Here is a 16,559-nt window from a genome sequence, read left to right as displayed (position 1 = left end):
TGCAGGAGCTGAAAAACATATCCATTTATCTTGTGAAAAACAAATGAACTTAAGAGATCTTTTCAAGAAATTTCTGGAAAGCAATAGAAAATGTCTGTTGACTCTAAGCAGTGATACGTGATGAGTGATTTACATAATTCAAAAGCATATTCAGCCTTTCCCTTCCCAGAGCTAAAACCCACAGTTCAACTTACCCCCAAGCAAGTTTCCTCTTCTTCTGAGCTTCTTGTGAAGCCTCCTCCTCTTGCTTAGCTTTCATAAAGTTACGGCAAGCTACAGCGTGGGCAATTTTTACACCCATCTAAAAAAAGACAAAAATGATCACCAAAAACCATAAATGATAATTTTATCAAAAAAAAAGAACGCCTTTTGAACAAGTGTTCATGATGTAAACATGTCTAGGAATAAGCCTTATTCTTCCCCCTCCTGGAGTCTCATTTCATTTTTCTCATCACAGACTTTACATTGGTGAGGGAATCTCATTCATTCATCATCAGTAACCTCATACAACATGACAAGAGACTCGCTCATTTTTCCCATCAGAAATCTTTCACATTGCACTGGAACAGGGGCGTAGCCAGACAGCAGATTTTGGGTGGGCCTAGGCAAGAAGTGGGTGGGCACCAAGTGTTCTCCCCCTCCCCCCAAAAAATATCTAAGCTGGTGTTGCCAGGTGGGCGGTTTTCTGCGACCCGCCGCGGGAAATTTTTGCCCGCGGCGGGTTGCGGTTTTTTGGGCTTCTTTTTTTTCTTTTGGGCGGTTTTCAGGCGGTTTTTTCGGCCGCGGGGGGCGGGGTTAGTGACGTTTTGGGCGGGGGCGATGACGGGGGAGGCGGGGCTGATGATGAGGGAGGCGGGGCCGGTGACGGGGAGGCGGGACCGATGACGGCGGGGGCGGGGTTGATGACGGCGGGGGTGATGACGCGGGGGTGGGGGTGTCAGGGGCGGAGTTTGAGTTTGGGCGGGTTTTGGGCTGTTTTTAGGCTGGATTGGGTGGGGAAAAAATTTTCCACCTGGCAACGCTGCTTGGGCAGTCTGCAGCAGGCATGCGCTGAAAACTGAGTATTCACAGGTGCCAGTAACGTGGAGCACACCATTTTAATTACCATCAGAGGGAAGTCTTCAGCTGGTAGAGCATGGAATCCCCATCAGCTACTGCTAAACATGTGCTACTATTGGGTGGGCCTGAGCCCTAAGTGGGTGGGCCCAGGCCCACCTGTGGTTACGCCACTGCACTGGAAGCTCACTCATTCCTCATATTTCTATTCACAGACAGTGCAGATAGTGCAGCAGTTACTTCACATATAATAAATTATGTCTGTCTACTGAACAACATAGATAACAGAAGGAAAAAAAACCCACAAAACTAAACAAACAAAAAAAAATGACCCACTCGGTGTGCCAGTTCTTTTTTTCTATACTGCAAGGATACATCCAAATTGCCCATCCTAAAGCATGAGCACACGTAAGGTGTCCCCTTATCCAGTGTTATCACCAAGTATAACCCTTTATTGTTAGACACCTTTGGCACATAGCTTTAGAGGTTTTTTTCTGACAATACGCAGTGAGCATACACACACCATAGCACTAGTATAACCATGACATCATTCCATTAGATGTTTCTCACATACATTCAGTATATTGTGCAACTCCACATCCTGTTAGTCTGGACAGTAGTGATTTTATATACATTATTCATTTTTAATTTTCATTCCTTATTTTTTGGACAGTCATTTTAGGCATCTGCTCTATGCGCTGGTTTTTTCCAATCTATTATACACCACACGTGAGTAACCTTTTACTGCATAATCTTATTCATATTGCTATTTATTTTTATTTCTTATTTTTTAATATTTCATTGTTATGATCTTTTATCATTGCTGGTTTGATGTATTTATATTTAGTGTTTGATTACATTCCTATTTTTAGGTTTTCCGTTTTTAGAGTTGCTCCTTTCAGAAGGTTTCAAATTACGTATGTGTCCACCACTCCATTTTTATTATTTAATATGTTACACAATATTTTCACATATTTATATATGTTCAAGGTCTAATGCTGTATATCAGTGCCCTTGCTTTGCTGTTTTTATGTATATGTTCTTATATAGATATTTATTATTTATTACATATATATGTTGGGAATCGTATACATGCTGGTATATATATACAATTTTTAAATACATATAATGCGTTTTTTGTGATGGGGTGATTGATTTATTTATTTCTATTAAGTGGTTCTTTCTATGTACACCACATATTTACTTATTCATGTTTAGATTTTACATACATGTATGTATAACATTTTATTATTATTTTATAGCGTATACATTATCTATTTGTTCATGAATATATGAGAAACTATGGTGGTATGTTGTTTTTATATTTTAAATTTTATTTATTATAATTCAATCTGTTTGTTTATTGTAGCCCCTGACGCAGCCCTTGGTGGGCGAAACACAGCCTGTGTCGGGCAATTTGTTTACATGCGGTATCTTCAATAAAATCTTTCTGATGTTATATTGATCTGGTGGCTTCTTTTTCCATATTGGATTTTGCAGATCGCTTGCCTTGTTGGTTTTTTGTTATCCCCTCTCCTTTCATGTATATATATTGAAGTCTGAGACTTTTTGGTGTAGACCCTGTACCTTCCTGATAACTCCTTACTATACTGTCTCCACTATATTTATGTCCACTTCTGGACGTACTACCTCTAGAACCACATGCAGAACACCAGCTAAAGTTTCACCAATGACCTGTACATTGGCATACATATTTTCTGGTCCAAGAAAGTCAGTAGGCAAACGATCCAGAAAATCCAGCACGGACATGAACAGAGCAGATCACAAATTCCAATTTATTCACCGCTTAAAACAATAAATAAATAAATATACCACTAGCCAAACTTCTAGCCAATCAAAACCTCAATCCCTATATATATGCAGATGATGTCCCGATCTACATCCCATTCAAACATGATCTAAACGAAATCACCAACGAGATCAACCAAAGCCTCCAAATCATGCACTCCTGGGCGGATGCGTTCAAACTGAAACTCAACGCAGAGAAAACACAATGTCTTGTACTAACCTCACAACACAACACAACACAACAAAAACAACTACTCCAAAATAACCACACCATACTGTTCTCTTCCCGTCGCACAAAACCTAAAAATTCTTGGAGTGACAATCGACCGAAACCTCACACTCGATACTCATGTGAAGAATACAACGAAGAAGATGTTCTACTCCATGTGGAAACTCAAAAGAGTAAAACCTTTCTTCCCGAGATATATCTTCCGCACCCTGGTACAGTCAATGGTAATAAGTCACCTGGACTATTGTAATGCACTATACGCCGGCTGCAAAGAACAAACTATCAAAAAACTCCAAACAGCCCAGAATACCGCCGCTAGACGGAAAAACTAAATATGAAAGTGCAAAACCCCTAAGAGAGAAACTTCATTGGCTCCCACTCAAAGAACGCATTGCGTCCAAGATTTGCAAGATTGTACACAAAACCATTCATGCAGATGCCCCAATCTACATGCTAAACCTTGTGGACTTGCCTCCCAGAAACGCTGTAAGATCATCCCGCAAATTTCTCAATCTGCACTTCCCCAGCTGTAAAGGACTAAAATACAAGTTGATACACGCCACCACCTTCTCCTACTTGAGCACGCAGTTGTGGAACGCTCTACCTACAGACCTGAAAGCTACTGATGAGATAACTAACTTCCGCAAAGCTCTGAAGACACATCTCTTCCAAAAGGCCTACAACGAAAACACATAGCCTACAAAACTACCTCAACAATCCACACAGTTATTACAGTTCACCTCTATCCTACCTAACACCTTCTGTCTATCCTCCCTTACCTAACCTTCAAACATCAATAATTGTACCTGTTATCATGAAATGAATATGTCATAACCACACTTTGTAAGCCACATTGAGCCTGCAAATAGGTGGGAAAATGTGGGATACAAATGCAATAAATAAATAATAAATAAAAGCCCAACACAGCCATGTTTTGCTCTCTCAAGGGCTGCATCAGGGGTTTGCAAGATTACCTAGAGGTTTAGTTCCACAGTATCACCCAGAGAGTCACAAGGAGCTGCAGTGGGAATTGAACCCAGTTTCCCAGGACACTGCTCTAACCACTAGGCTACTCCTTCACGCCAAAATTCTACTGGTCTCAGCAATAACAACAATACCTCTCTGGCTCTACCCACTACCTTAGTCCCACTATTTTACTACTTTGAAATGATCGAATATAACCACCCTAAGGCCTCTTGCCTGCTCTGTGAACATCAGTATGTCATAAGTACATATAAGTACATAAGTAATGCCATACTGGGAAAAGACCAAGGGTCCATCGAGCCCAGCATCCTGTCCACGACAGCGGCCAATCCAGGCCAAGGGCACCTGGCAAGCTTCCCAAACGTACAAACATTCTATACATGTTATTCCTGGGATTTTGGATTTTTCCAAGTCCGTTTAGTAGCGGTGTATGGACTTGTCCTTTAGGAAACCATCCAACCCCTTTTTAAACTCTACTAAGCTAACCGCCTTCACCACATTTTCCGGCAATGAATTCCAGAGTTTAATTACACGTTGGGTGAAGAAAAATTTTCTCCGATTTGCTTTAAATTTATACACTGTAGTTTAATCGCATGCCCCCTAGTCCTAGTATTTTTGGAAAGCGTGAACAGACGCTTCACATCCACCTGTTCCACTCCACTCATTATTTTATATACCTCTATCATGTCTCCCCTCAGCCATCTCTTCTCCAAGCTGAAAAGCCCTAGCCTCCTTAGTCTTTCTTCATAGGGAAGTCGTCCCATCCCCGCTATCATTTTAGTCGCCCTTCGCTGCATCTTTTCCAATTCTACTATATCTTTCTTGAGATGCGGCGACCAGAATTGAACACAATATTCAAGGTGCGGTCGCACCATGGAGCGATACAACGGCATTATAACATCCTCACACCTGTTTTCCATACCTTTCCTAATAATACCCAACATTCTATTTGCTTTCCTAGCCGCAGCAGCACACTGAGCAGAAGGTTTCAGTGTGTTATCGACGACGACACCCAGATCCCTTTCTTGGTCCGTAACTCCTAACGTGGAACCTTGCATGACGTAGCTATAATTCAGGTTCTTTTTTCTCACATGCATCACCTTGCACTTGCTCACATTAAACGTCATCTGCCATTTAGCCGCTCAGTCTCGTAAGGTCCTCTTGTAATTTTTCACAATCCTGTAACTTAATGCAGTATCTTACCCACTTAGACTTCCGTACCCCATATAATCCAGTTTTTAAAAAAATTTAAACTAAAACTTAGTTGCTAAAAAGCCAAATACTCCTCAAGCTTCAGAGACCTTTTCTCATACTATCTGCTCCCTCAGCTATGTCCACTTCTGTTAGTATTATCTTAAAAAAAAAAATGTAGTTTAAATTTTTGTAACAGAGTGGAAAACATGAAAAAGGATCTGCGGAAGCTAGAAGAATGGTCTAAGGTTTGGCAATTAAAATTCAATGCCAAGAAATGCAAAGTGATGCACTTATTTATTTATTATTACATTTGTATACCGCGCTTTCCCACTCAAAGCAGGTTCAATGCGGCTTACATAGTAACAGAAATACAGAATATTGTTAGACAGGGTAAGAGTTAAGTATACCAGAATAATAGAAGAGATGAGTAGGTAGAGATCGGTAATGGAGAGGGGAGTAAGGTGGGAGATATAGAGGGGCATAATTGAACGAAAACGCCTATCTCCATGAGCGTTTATCTCCAAAAACGGGTCCGTGAAGGGGCGGACCGAACCGTATTTTGGGAAAAAATAGACGCCCATGTTTTATTCAACAATGTGTGAGCTGGGCGTTTTTGTTTTTCAGCGATAATGGAAAATGAAAGCGCCCAGCTCAAAAACGAATAAATCCAAGGCATTTGTTCGTGGGAGGGGCCAGGATTCGTAGTGCACTGGTCCCCCTCACATGCCAGGACATCAACCGGGCACCCTAGGGGGCACTTTTACAAAACCAAACAAAAAGGTAAAAGAGCTCCCAGGTGCATAGCACCCTTCCCTTGTGTGTTGAGCCCCCCAAATCCCCCTCAAAACCCACTGCCCACAAGTCTACACCATTACTATAGCCCTAAGAGGTGAAGGGGGGCACCTACATGTGGGTACAGTGGGTTTAGGGGGGTTGGACGACTAATAAGCATTAAGCAGCACAATTGTAACAGGTAGGGGGGATGGGCCTGGGTCCACCTGCCTGAAGTCCACTGCACCCCCTAACAACTCCTCCAGTGACCTGCATACTGCTGTCAGGGAGCTGGGTATGACATTTGAGGGTGAAAATAAAAAGTTGAGAAACTTCATTTTTTGTGGTGGGAGGGGGTTAGTGACCACTGGGGGAGTCAGGGGAGGTCATCCCCGATTCCCTCCAGTGGTCATCTGGTCATTTAGGGCACTTTTTGGGGCCTTATTCGTGAAAAAAACAGGGTCCAGGAAAAGTGTCCTAAATTCTAGCTAAAAACGCATACTTTTTTCCCATTATCGGTGAAATGCGCCCATCTCTGTTCGGCAGATAACCACGCCCCAGTTCCGCCTTCGCCACACCTCTGACACGCCCCCATCAACTTTGTCCGCATCCGCGACGGATTGCAGTTGAAAACGTCCAAAAATCGGCTTTCGATTATACCGCTTTATTCGTTTTTGTGAGATAAACGTCCATCTCCCGATTTAGGTCGGAACTTGGGCGTTTTTCTCATTCGATTATAAGCAGGATAGTCTGAGTCAATGTCAAAATCCACAGGAGACGTATGTGTTAGGCGGTGAGAGTCTGATAGGTACGGACGGGGAGAGGGATCTTGGGGTGATAGTATCTGAGGATTTGAAGGCGACGAAACAGTGTGACAAGGTGGTGGCCGTAGCTAGAAGGTTGCTAGGCTGTATAGAGAGAGGTGTGACCAGCAGAAAAAAGGAGGTGTTGATGCCCCTGTATAAGTCGTTTGTGAGGCCCCACCTGGAGTATTGTGTTCAGTTTTGGAGGCCGTATCTTGCTAAGGATGTAAAAAGAATTGAAGCGGTGCAAAGAATAGCTACAAAAATGGTATGGGATTTGCGTTACAAGACATATGAGGAGACGTTCAAATATTTGAAAGGTATTAATCCGCAAACAAACCTTTTCCGGAGATGGGAAGGCGGTAGAACTAGAGGGCATGAAATGAGATTGAAGGGGGGCAGACTCAAGAAAAATGTCAGGAAGTATTTTTTTCACGGAGAGGGTGGTGGATATGTGGAATCCCCTCCCGCAGGAGGTGGTGGAGATGAAAACGGTAACGGAGTTCAAACATGCGTGGGATAAACATAGAGGAATCCTGTTCGGAAAGAATGGATCCTCAGAATCTTAGCCGAGATTGGGTGGCAGAGCCGGGGGTTGGGAGGCGGGGGTAGTGCTGGGCAGACTTCTACGGTCTGTGCCCTGGCGGAGCAGGTGGGGGGAAGAGGGGTTGGTGGTTGGGAGGCGAGGATCGTGGAGGGCAGACTTATAAGGTCTGTGCCAGAGCCAGTGATGGGTGGCGGGACTGGTGGTTGGGAGGCAGGAAATACTGCTGGGCAGACTTGTACGGTCTGTGCCCTGAAAAAGACAGGTACAAATTCAAGGTAAGGTATACACATATGAGTTTATCTTGGGCAGACTGGAGGGACCATGCAGGTCTTTTTCTGCCGTCATCTACTATGTTACTATGTTAGATACAAATCAAGGTAAGGTATACACAGAAAGTAGCACATATGAGTTTATCTTGTTGGGCAGACTGGATGGACCGTGCAGGTCTTTTTCTGCCATCATCTACTATGTTACTATGTAAGTCTTTTCCTGATCAGACCAGTATATACAGAAGTTGCATCTCCCTTTTCAAAGATAGTCCATAGTGCCACCTCCTTTCCGCATATACCCTGCATTTCATCAGTTTTCACTTTTTAAAAACTTTTAATACAGAGATATTCCCTATTTTTCGCTATCTTTGTCCTTTCTGAATCAATTATAGCCTGATTTCATGTGACTCACTTAACAAGGTCTCAGTAATAGCAATAATATCTGCCTCCAAGATGTACAAGAAGCCAATAGTCAATCAGATCAAAAGCAGAAGAATCTTATCCTGGTCCAGGTTAGAACAAATAGTGACATAGTAACATAGTAGATGACGGCAGAAAAAGACCTACACGGTCCATCCAGTCTGCCCAAGATAAACTCATATGTGCTACTTTCTGTGTATACCTTACCTTGATTTGTACCTGTCTTTTTCAGGGCACAGACCGTATAAGTCTGCCCAGCAGTAATTCCCCGCCTCCCAACCACCAGTCCCGTCTCCCATCACCGGCTCTGGCACAGACCTTATAAGTCTGCCCTCCACGATCCTCGCCTCCCAACCACCAACCCCTCTTCCCCCCACCTGCTCTGCCACCCAATTTTAGCTAAGCTTCTGAGGATCCATTCCTTCTGCACAGGATTCCTTTATGCATATCCCACGCATGATTGAATTCCGTTACTGTTTTCATCTCCACCACCTCCCGCGGGAGGGCATTCCAAGCATCCAGCACTCTCTCCGTGAAAAATTACTTCCTGACATCTTTCCTGAGTCTGCCCCCCTTCAATCTTATTTCATGTCCTCTAGTTCTACCGCCTTCCCATCTCCGGAAAAGATTCGTTTGCGGATTAATACCTTTCAAATATTTCAAATAAAACATATGACTCCCATAAGAGATGTTTCAGGGGCACACAACTACTACTACTACTTAACATTTCTAGAGCGCTACTAGGGTTACGCAGCGCTGTACAATTTAACAAAGAGAGACAGTCCCTGCTCAAAGAGCTTACAATCTAATAGATAAGAGTGAGACAAATATAGGACAATCCATTGTGACATCACTGATGAGGTTGGCTCTTAGGCATTGGTGGAATGAGGCATTATGACATCACAATCTCAGCTCTGGATACCAGAGACTGAAACTCTTCACACTAAGGGGGGAAGTGGGCCAAGTATAGGACAGTCGAGCCATTGTGACATCACTGATGAGGTTGGCTCTTAGGCATTGGTGGAATGAGGCATTATGACATCACAATCTCAGCTCTGGTTAAATCACTGCTATATGTAATACCACTACTACTACTACTACTACTTAACATTTCTAGAGCGCTACTAGGGTTACGCAGCGCTGTACAATTTAACAAAGAGAGACAGTCCCTGCTCAAAGAGCTTACAATCTAATAGACAAGTGAACGGTCGGTCCGATAGGGGCAGTCAAATTGGGGCAGTCTGGATTCACTGAACGGTAAGGGTTAGGTGCCGAACGCAGCATTGAAGAGGTGGGCTTTAAGCAAAGACTTGAAGACGGGCAGGGAGGGGGCTTGGCGTAAGGGTTCAGGAACCCTGTTTGATTGAAATGTTAGAGCTTCTCCTGCTCCAGACACTTAGGAAGCTGACCAGTCACTATAGTTTCAACTAGTTTAGAGACAAAAGACAACACGGCCACAGGTTGATAATTTGGTACCTCAGATCCTTTTTTTCTATCCTTAATCATAGTAACATATTTATTTATTTATACATTTGTACCCCGCTCTTTCCCACCATACAGCAGGTCCAGTGTGGCTTACATAGTAAAAGAAAGCATCTTACATGGTAAAGAATACAGTAAAAACAAGGAAATGTAGGCACAGTATTATAAATTGTGATTATAAATAGTAGATGACGGCAGAAAAAGACCTGCACGGTCCATCCAGTCTGCCCAACAAGATATCCTTAGACATGCATAAGCAATCTTCCAACACTGAGGGACATCCCCGCTAGCTAGCAAAGAGGAAATCAAATCATAACGATAAGGTAACAGAAGAGAGCTGAACTGTTTCACAAGGCCAGAAGGCAAAGGGTCGTGGATTGCTGTAGTAGGTTTAGCTGAAGTAAAGATCGCTTGCATTTCCTCAAAAGAAGGAATATGAAAAGAGCTAAACTGCCCACTATCAAGAGCAGAGCTCCTGGGGGAGTTAGGATAAGACAATTATATTACCCCATTATATTTTATAATTACCTCCTTTGTCTACGTTTGGGTTAGCTTCCGTAATGTGGTAAATTGATTGTTTTTCTTCCATTGTGGTAATGATGGTATATCTTGAATGTAAAGTATTTAGTTCTTATTTTATTCATTTTCAAAATTTAATTAAAAAAAAAAAGAAAAAATAGAGCTCCAGTGAACAGCTGCTCAATCAGAGCACCTTTCTGTAACCTAGATATGTCAAGCACCAGGTCTAAATAACGTCAATCATAGATTTTTTTTATTTTTATTTTTTTTGTTACATTTGTACCCCGCGCTTTCCCACTCATGGCAGGCTCAATGTGGCAGGCAATGGAGGGTTAAGTGACTTGCCCAGAATCACAAGGAGCTGCCTGTGCTGGGAATTGAACTCAGTTCCTCAGTTCCCCAGGACCAAAGTCCACCACCCTAACCACTAGGCCACTCCTCCACTGTTGCTACTATTTGAGATTCTACATGGAATGTTGCTATTCCACTAGCAACATTCCATGTAGAAGTCGGCCCTTGCAGATCACCAATGTGGCCGCGCAGGCTTCTGCTTCTGTGAGTCTGACATCCTGCACGTCAGACTCACAGAAACAGAAGCCTGCACAGCCTTCTACATGGAATGTTGCTAGTGGAATAGCAACATTCCATGTAGAATCTCCAATAGTAGCAACATTCCATATAGAATCTCCAATAGTAGCAACAGAATCTCAATAGTAGCAACATTCCATCTAGAATCTCCAATAGTAGCAACATTCCATGTAGAATCTCCAATAGTATCTATTTTATTTTTGCTACATTTGTACCCTGCGCTTTCCCACTCATGGCAGGCTCAATGCAGCAGGCAATGGAGGGTTAAGTGACTTGCCCAGAATCACAAGGAGCTGCCTGTGCTGGGAATTGAACTCAGTTCCTCAGTTCCCCAGGACCAAAGTCCACCACCCTAACCACTAGGCCACTCCTTCACTGTTGCTACTATTTGAGATTCTACATGGAATGTTGCTATTCCACTAGCAACATTCCATGTAGAAGTCGGCCCTTCCAGCTCACCAATGTGGCCGCGCAGGATGTCAGACTCACAGAAACAGAAGCCTGCGCAGCCTTCTACATGGAATGTTGCTAGTGGAATAGCAACATTCCATGTAGAATCTCCAATAGTATCTATTTTATTTTTGTTACATTTGTACCCTGTGCTTTCCCACTCATGGCAGGCTCAATGCAGCTTACATGGGGCAATGGAGGGTTAAGTGACTTGCCCAGAGTCACAAGGAGCTGCCTGTGCTGGGAATTGAACTCAGTTCCTCAGTTCCCCAGGACCAAAGTCCACCACCCTAACCACTAGGCCACTCCACCACTGATGTCCCTTCCCCTTCCGAAATCGGCGTGGACATCCAAATTTTGGCATCTGTCAGGTCCCATCTAAAAGGATGCCTAAACCACATCCACTTGCCATAAGGATAAACAGCAGTTTTAGACGTCCACGTCCTGGATTTATAAAATCAGGATTTGGACGTCCATGCAATATGGATGTCTGAATGCCTGTTTTCAGACATCCAAAACACTAAGAAGAGTTTCTGAAATATGGGCTGTAATCTACTTGGACTTCAGCAAAGCCTCTGACACGGTTCCTCCAGAAGGCTCATAAATAAAATGAGTGGGCTGAAGTTGGGACCCCAAATGGTGAACTGGATTAGAAACTGGTTGATTTGACAGATGGTGGCAGTAAATGGGTTCACTCAGAGAAAAGAAAGGCAAACAGTGAGTGCCTCAAGGTCTGGGACTGGGGCCGATTCTATTCTACTCAATATATTTGTGAGTGACATTACTAAAGGGTTTGAAGGAAAACGTTTGACTTTTTACATACGACATGAAGATTTACAGTAGAGTGTTTGGAGAGAGTGGACAATATAAGAAGTAAGCAACAAATAATAGAAGAATGGTCTAATGTCTGACCGTTAAAATTTAACGTGAAGGAGTGCAGAGCAGAAGTCCAAAGGATCTGTTTGTGCTAGGGGACAAGAGTCTGATATCCACGAACCAGGAGTGGGACCCTAGGGTGATAGTGTGCAATGATCTCAAGGTGGTGAACGATTGTGATAAGGCTGTGGCTACAGCCAGAAGGATGCTGGGCTGTACAGACAGGCATAACCAGAAGAAGAAAAGGGTGTGTTTATGCCCCTATACAAGTTGTTAGTGAGGCCTCATTTGGGGTACCGTGTTCAGTTTTGGAGGCCCTATCTCGCTAAGGACATATATAGACTTGAAGCAGTTTAGAGAAAGATGACAAAAATGGTATAGGGTTTGTGCCAAAAGATGTATAAGAAAAGACTTTAAGTTCTGAATATGTATACCTTAGAGGGATAGGGGAGTTATGATACATAAGTACATAAGTAATGCCACACTGGGAAAAGACCAAAGGTCCATCAAACCCAGCTTCCTGTCCCCGACAGCAGCCAATCCAGGTCAAGGGCACCTGGCAAGCTACCAAATGTAAAAACATTTTATACAAGTTATTCCCGAAATTGTGGATTTTTCCCAAGTCCATTTAGTAGCGGTTTATGGACTTGTCCTTTAGGAAACCGTCCAACCCCTTTTTAAACTCTGCCAAGCTAACCGCCTTCACTACGTTCTCCGGCAACGAATTCCAGGGTTTAATTACGTGTTGGGTGAAAAAAACTTTTCTCAGATTTGTTTTAAATTTACTACACTGTAGTTTCATCGCATGCCCCCTAGTCCTAGTATTTTTGGAAAGCGTGAACAGACGCTTCACATCCACCTGTTCCACTCCACTCATTATTTTATATACCTCTATCATGTCTCCCCTCAGCCATCTCTTCTCCAAGCTGTATAGCCCTAGCCTCCTTAATCTTTCTTCATAGGGAAGTCGTCCCATCCCCACTATCATTTTAGTCGCCCTTCACTGCACCTTTTCCAATTCTACTCTATCTTTCTTGAGATGCGGCGACCAGAATTGAACACAATACTCAAGGTGCTGTCGCACCATGCAGCGATACTTGAAAACTATTAATATACAAATAAATCTTTTCCAGAGACGGGAAAGTGGTAGAATTAGAGGATATCCTCTTATCAATTGAGGTTGCAGGGCAGTAGACTTAGGAGTACTTATCAGAAAACACTTTTTCATTGAAAGGGTGGCGGATGCCTGGAATAGCCTCCTGGTAGAGGTGATGAGACAAAAACAGTGACAGCATTCAGAGATGCTTGGAATAAACACAGAGGATCCCTTTACGGAAATAGGATGAAATCAAAACAAAAGTAACTTAATGGCTTATATGTTATGATGTAAAAAAGCCCCGTTTCTGATGCAAATGAAACGGGGGCTAGCAAGGTTTTCTTCTGTGTGCATGTGGGAGTGTGTGTGTCCCTGCCCTCTCTCCCCTCCCCCCTCTGAGTCCTTCACTGTTACAGAGAGAGCGATTTGATTTCCTGCTTTGCTGTGTTTTCCTTCACTGTTTGTGTTACAGAGAGAGCGAGGGCGGGGCAGACACTCATGGGGAAACCGGATATCTCTCCCCCTTCACACTTCCGGCTGGAGGCTTCATAGAACGTTGGTGTTGCCTTTTATATATAGAGATGATGGGCAGGAGTGGTGCTTAGACAGCGACTCCAAACGTTGGGCAGAAAGGCTAGGCAGGCTTCTACAATTTGTGTCTTGAAAATGGCAAAGGAGGTCAGAATCAAGTATGCCTATTTTATATCACACTTATTTCATATGCTATGAGTGTGGGTGTTATATATCTCCCTGGAGGAGGAGGAGAAGACATCTTGGGGGTTGAAATTAGAGAGCATGATGTTGCTAATTAGCAATATAGCAGGATTGTGGTTTTATCATAATGAATGTTACTAAGTCCATAATAATAAAACCAGACTGCTGGCATGGTGGTGCGATACTGCAACAACACATATAGATCTGCCTATACGTGACAGGCATGGTAACAAAGTGCCAACTAACCCTGGTCGTGATGCCAGTGTTCATTCGTCAAGGAGCGTAACCTGCACAGATTGGCAGGTATGGCTCTGGCGGCATTGCTGGACAATGCAAGTCTTTATCTGCTGTCATTTACTAAGTTATTGTGGATAAAGTCAAAATTCTCCAATGCCTGTCTATACGGTGCTATGTATGCCTAAGAGCACTACAGAAACCAGAAGCAGTAATAGCAGATAATGGTGAAAGGCAAGGGACTGAGAATTAGCACAGAAAACAGAACTATCAGTTATACCTCTCAATCAATACACTGCTCACACATTACATTCATTTAAAGCCAGGGTATCAGCATTTTCCACACAAAATATCCAGTGCTTTCCTGCATTTGAATGAAGACTTCCAAACATTAGCCCAAAGCAATTGCAAACCATGCAGAGTAGGAAGCAGGCAAGCACAGCTCCGAAGGCTTTTTATCACTGCATTTCAGGAACCGAGGGTGCAAAATGTTCTAATTTAGGATATATTAAAAGCCATAAAAGGTCTTTCACAAAGATTAATGGCACTTTGCTTGGATTTAAGATAACAGCTTTAGCTAGTGGGGAAAGCCGGGCCCAGGCGAGACCCTTGAGGCGTTCATCATTACAGGCACTGGGAAGATTTGTAAAGGCGTCTACATAACCTCCGGCAAATGCACTGCGACACCTTTGCAGCTCTCTTTAATACCTTTCAGTTTTCTTGGTTTACACAGTTTGCAAATCCTGCTGGGTAGCAGAGCAGGCCTGTCTGCGTTCAGCACTTCACATTCTACGCGTGTGTCTGTTTTATATATATACAAACCCTTAAAAAAAAAAAAATCAATTTTCTACAAAAACAGAATTTGCCTCCATATAGCAAATCCTCTATGCTTCAATTCAGTGAATATCATTTCAAACATCTTAATGTCACAGCAGCTTAATTCCATATCAAGCAAATGCATCCTTCTCATTAAAAAAAAAAAGACATTTTAGTAAAATGTTAAACTGCCACTGTTTCAAAGGCCTCCAATACCTATTCTAATCACAACCCAGATATACATAAACACACGCCAACTGCTCAATTACTATCCTCCAGCGTTTTCTTATCACATAAGAGGTCTTGATGAAAAATACTGACACTTCCTCATCGTGCCCCTCGTTGTTCTCATCTTTAATTAAAAGGAAAACAGCTGTTTTCTGAAGTAAATCAAACCCACCGCTTTTTTTTGGGGGGGGGGAGGGGGGAGGCTGCTGCTTAAAGCGTTAAGGTCTTTAATTTTTATATCAGTCTGGACTACAATTCCTGATTGTCTTCGCTCGAGCTCAACATTAAATGTCAAACAAGTTACCTAGGAGACGAAAGAGATCAAAGAGACAACCTCCCCCCCCCCCCCCCCCCCATTTCAAATGTCTGATTAATCAAGCCTGCAAACAGCTTATTTCATGCAAGTATGAAAATGAGATTCGCAGCCTAATACACTGGCCAGATCTGCTCATTCTTATCAGAACAAAGCCAGCGGCAGCTCATTTCATGGATCATTGGCGCTGTCAGGACGGCTACACAGAGCACTGACAGCTCCTCGTTCTGAAGCTCGAACAAAATTAGCAAAAAAGTTGCCACAAATTAGCCTCTCATCTTTTCGGTAATATGACATTATTCATTTCCGGTTTTTCTTTTTTTAAATCTAATTTTCTGCATCTCCCCGCCTCCCCCCCCCCCACCCCCACCCCACCCCCACCCCCTCGGGATCGCACTCTAGAAGAGCTGCAGTCAAAATGGATTCTGGAACCAAATGTATTTAAAAATAATAATAATAATAATAATAAAAGCCAGAAAGGAGCTGGAAATTACACTTTCTACAGCTCTTCAAGAATGTTTAGATAATCTGTAATCTTACTGCACCCAGGCTCTTTAAATACATTGGATGATGTCCAGCAAACTGCTCCTAATCAAGTTAATTCACTGAATCCCACTTTCCCACATACTGGAGGGGCCATTATGGTCAGAGCAGCAGGCTGAGAACCAGGGAAGTCAGGATTCAAATCCTATTGCCGCTCCTTGTGACCTTGGGCAAGTCACTTAACCCTCCCCATTGCCTCACGTACAAAACTATTACTACTACTACTACTACTACTACTATTTAACATTTCTAAAGCGCTACCAGGGTTGCGCAGCGCTGTACAATTAACAAAGAAGGACAGTCCCTGCTCAAAGGAGCTTACAATCTAAAGGACAAAAAAGTGCAGTCAATCAAATTGGGGGCAGTCTAGATTTCCTGGATAGAGGTACAATGGTTAGGTGCCGAAAGCGACATTGAAGAGGTGGGCTTTGAGCAAGAATTTGAAGATGGATAGGGAGGGGGCTTGGCGTATGGGCTCAGGGAGTTTATTCCAAGCATAGGGTGAGGCGAGGCAGAAAGGGCGGAGTCTGGAGTTGGCGGTGGTGGAGAAGGGTACAGAGAGGAGGGATTTGTCCTGTGAGCGGAGGTTACGGGTAGGAGCATAAGGGGAGATGAGGG

At 43.1% G+C, this 16,559-nt stretch overlaps 1 protein-coding gene across 2 annotated transcripts in view; it reads right to left on the bottom strand.

Moving 5' to 3' along the window:
* FAM204A (family with sequence similarity 204 member A) overlaps nucleotides 1–16,559 on the bottom strand; it is a 127,518-nt gene that overhangs the window by 7,604 nt on the left and 103,355 nt on the right. For both annotated transcript variants that reach the window (XR_003942080.1, XM_030202633.1), the window contains exon 7: nucleotides 195–301. Coding sequence is in view for 1 of the 2 variants with exons in the window: in XM_030202633.1 (XP_030058493.1) it covers nucleotides 195–301 (107 nt within the window). In the remaining variant the exon portion in view is untranslated. The remainder of the gene's footprint in view (nucleotides 1–194; nucleotides 302–16,559) is intronic.

This window comes from Microcaecilia unicolor, chromosome 5 (genome assembly GCF_901765095.1).
Source record: "Microcaecilia unicolor chromosome 5, aMicUni1.1, whole genome shotgun sequence".
Taxonomy (NCBI): Eukaryota; Metazoa; Chordata; class Amphibia; order Gymnophiona; family Siphonopidae; genus Microcaecilia; species Microcaecilia unicolor.
This window is presented reverse-complemented; position numbering and strand designations above follow the sequence as displayed.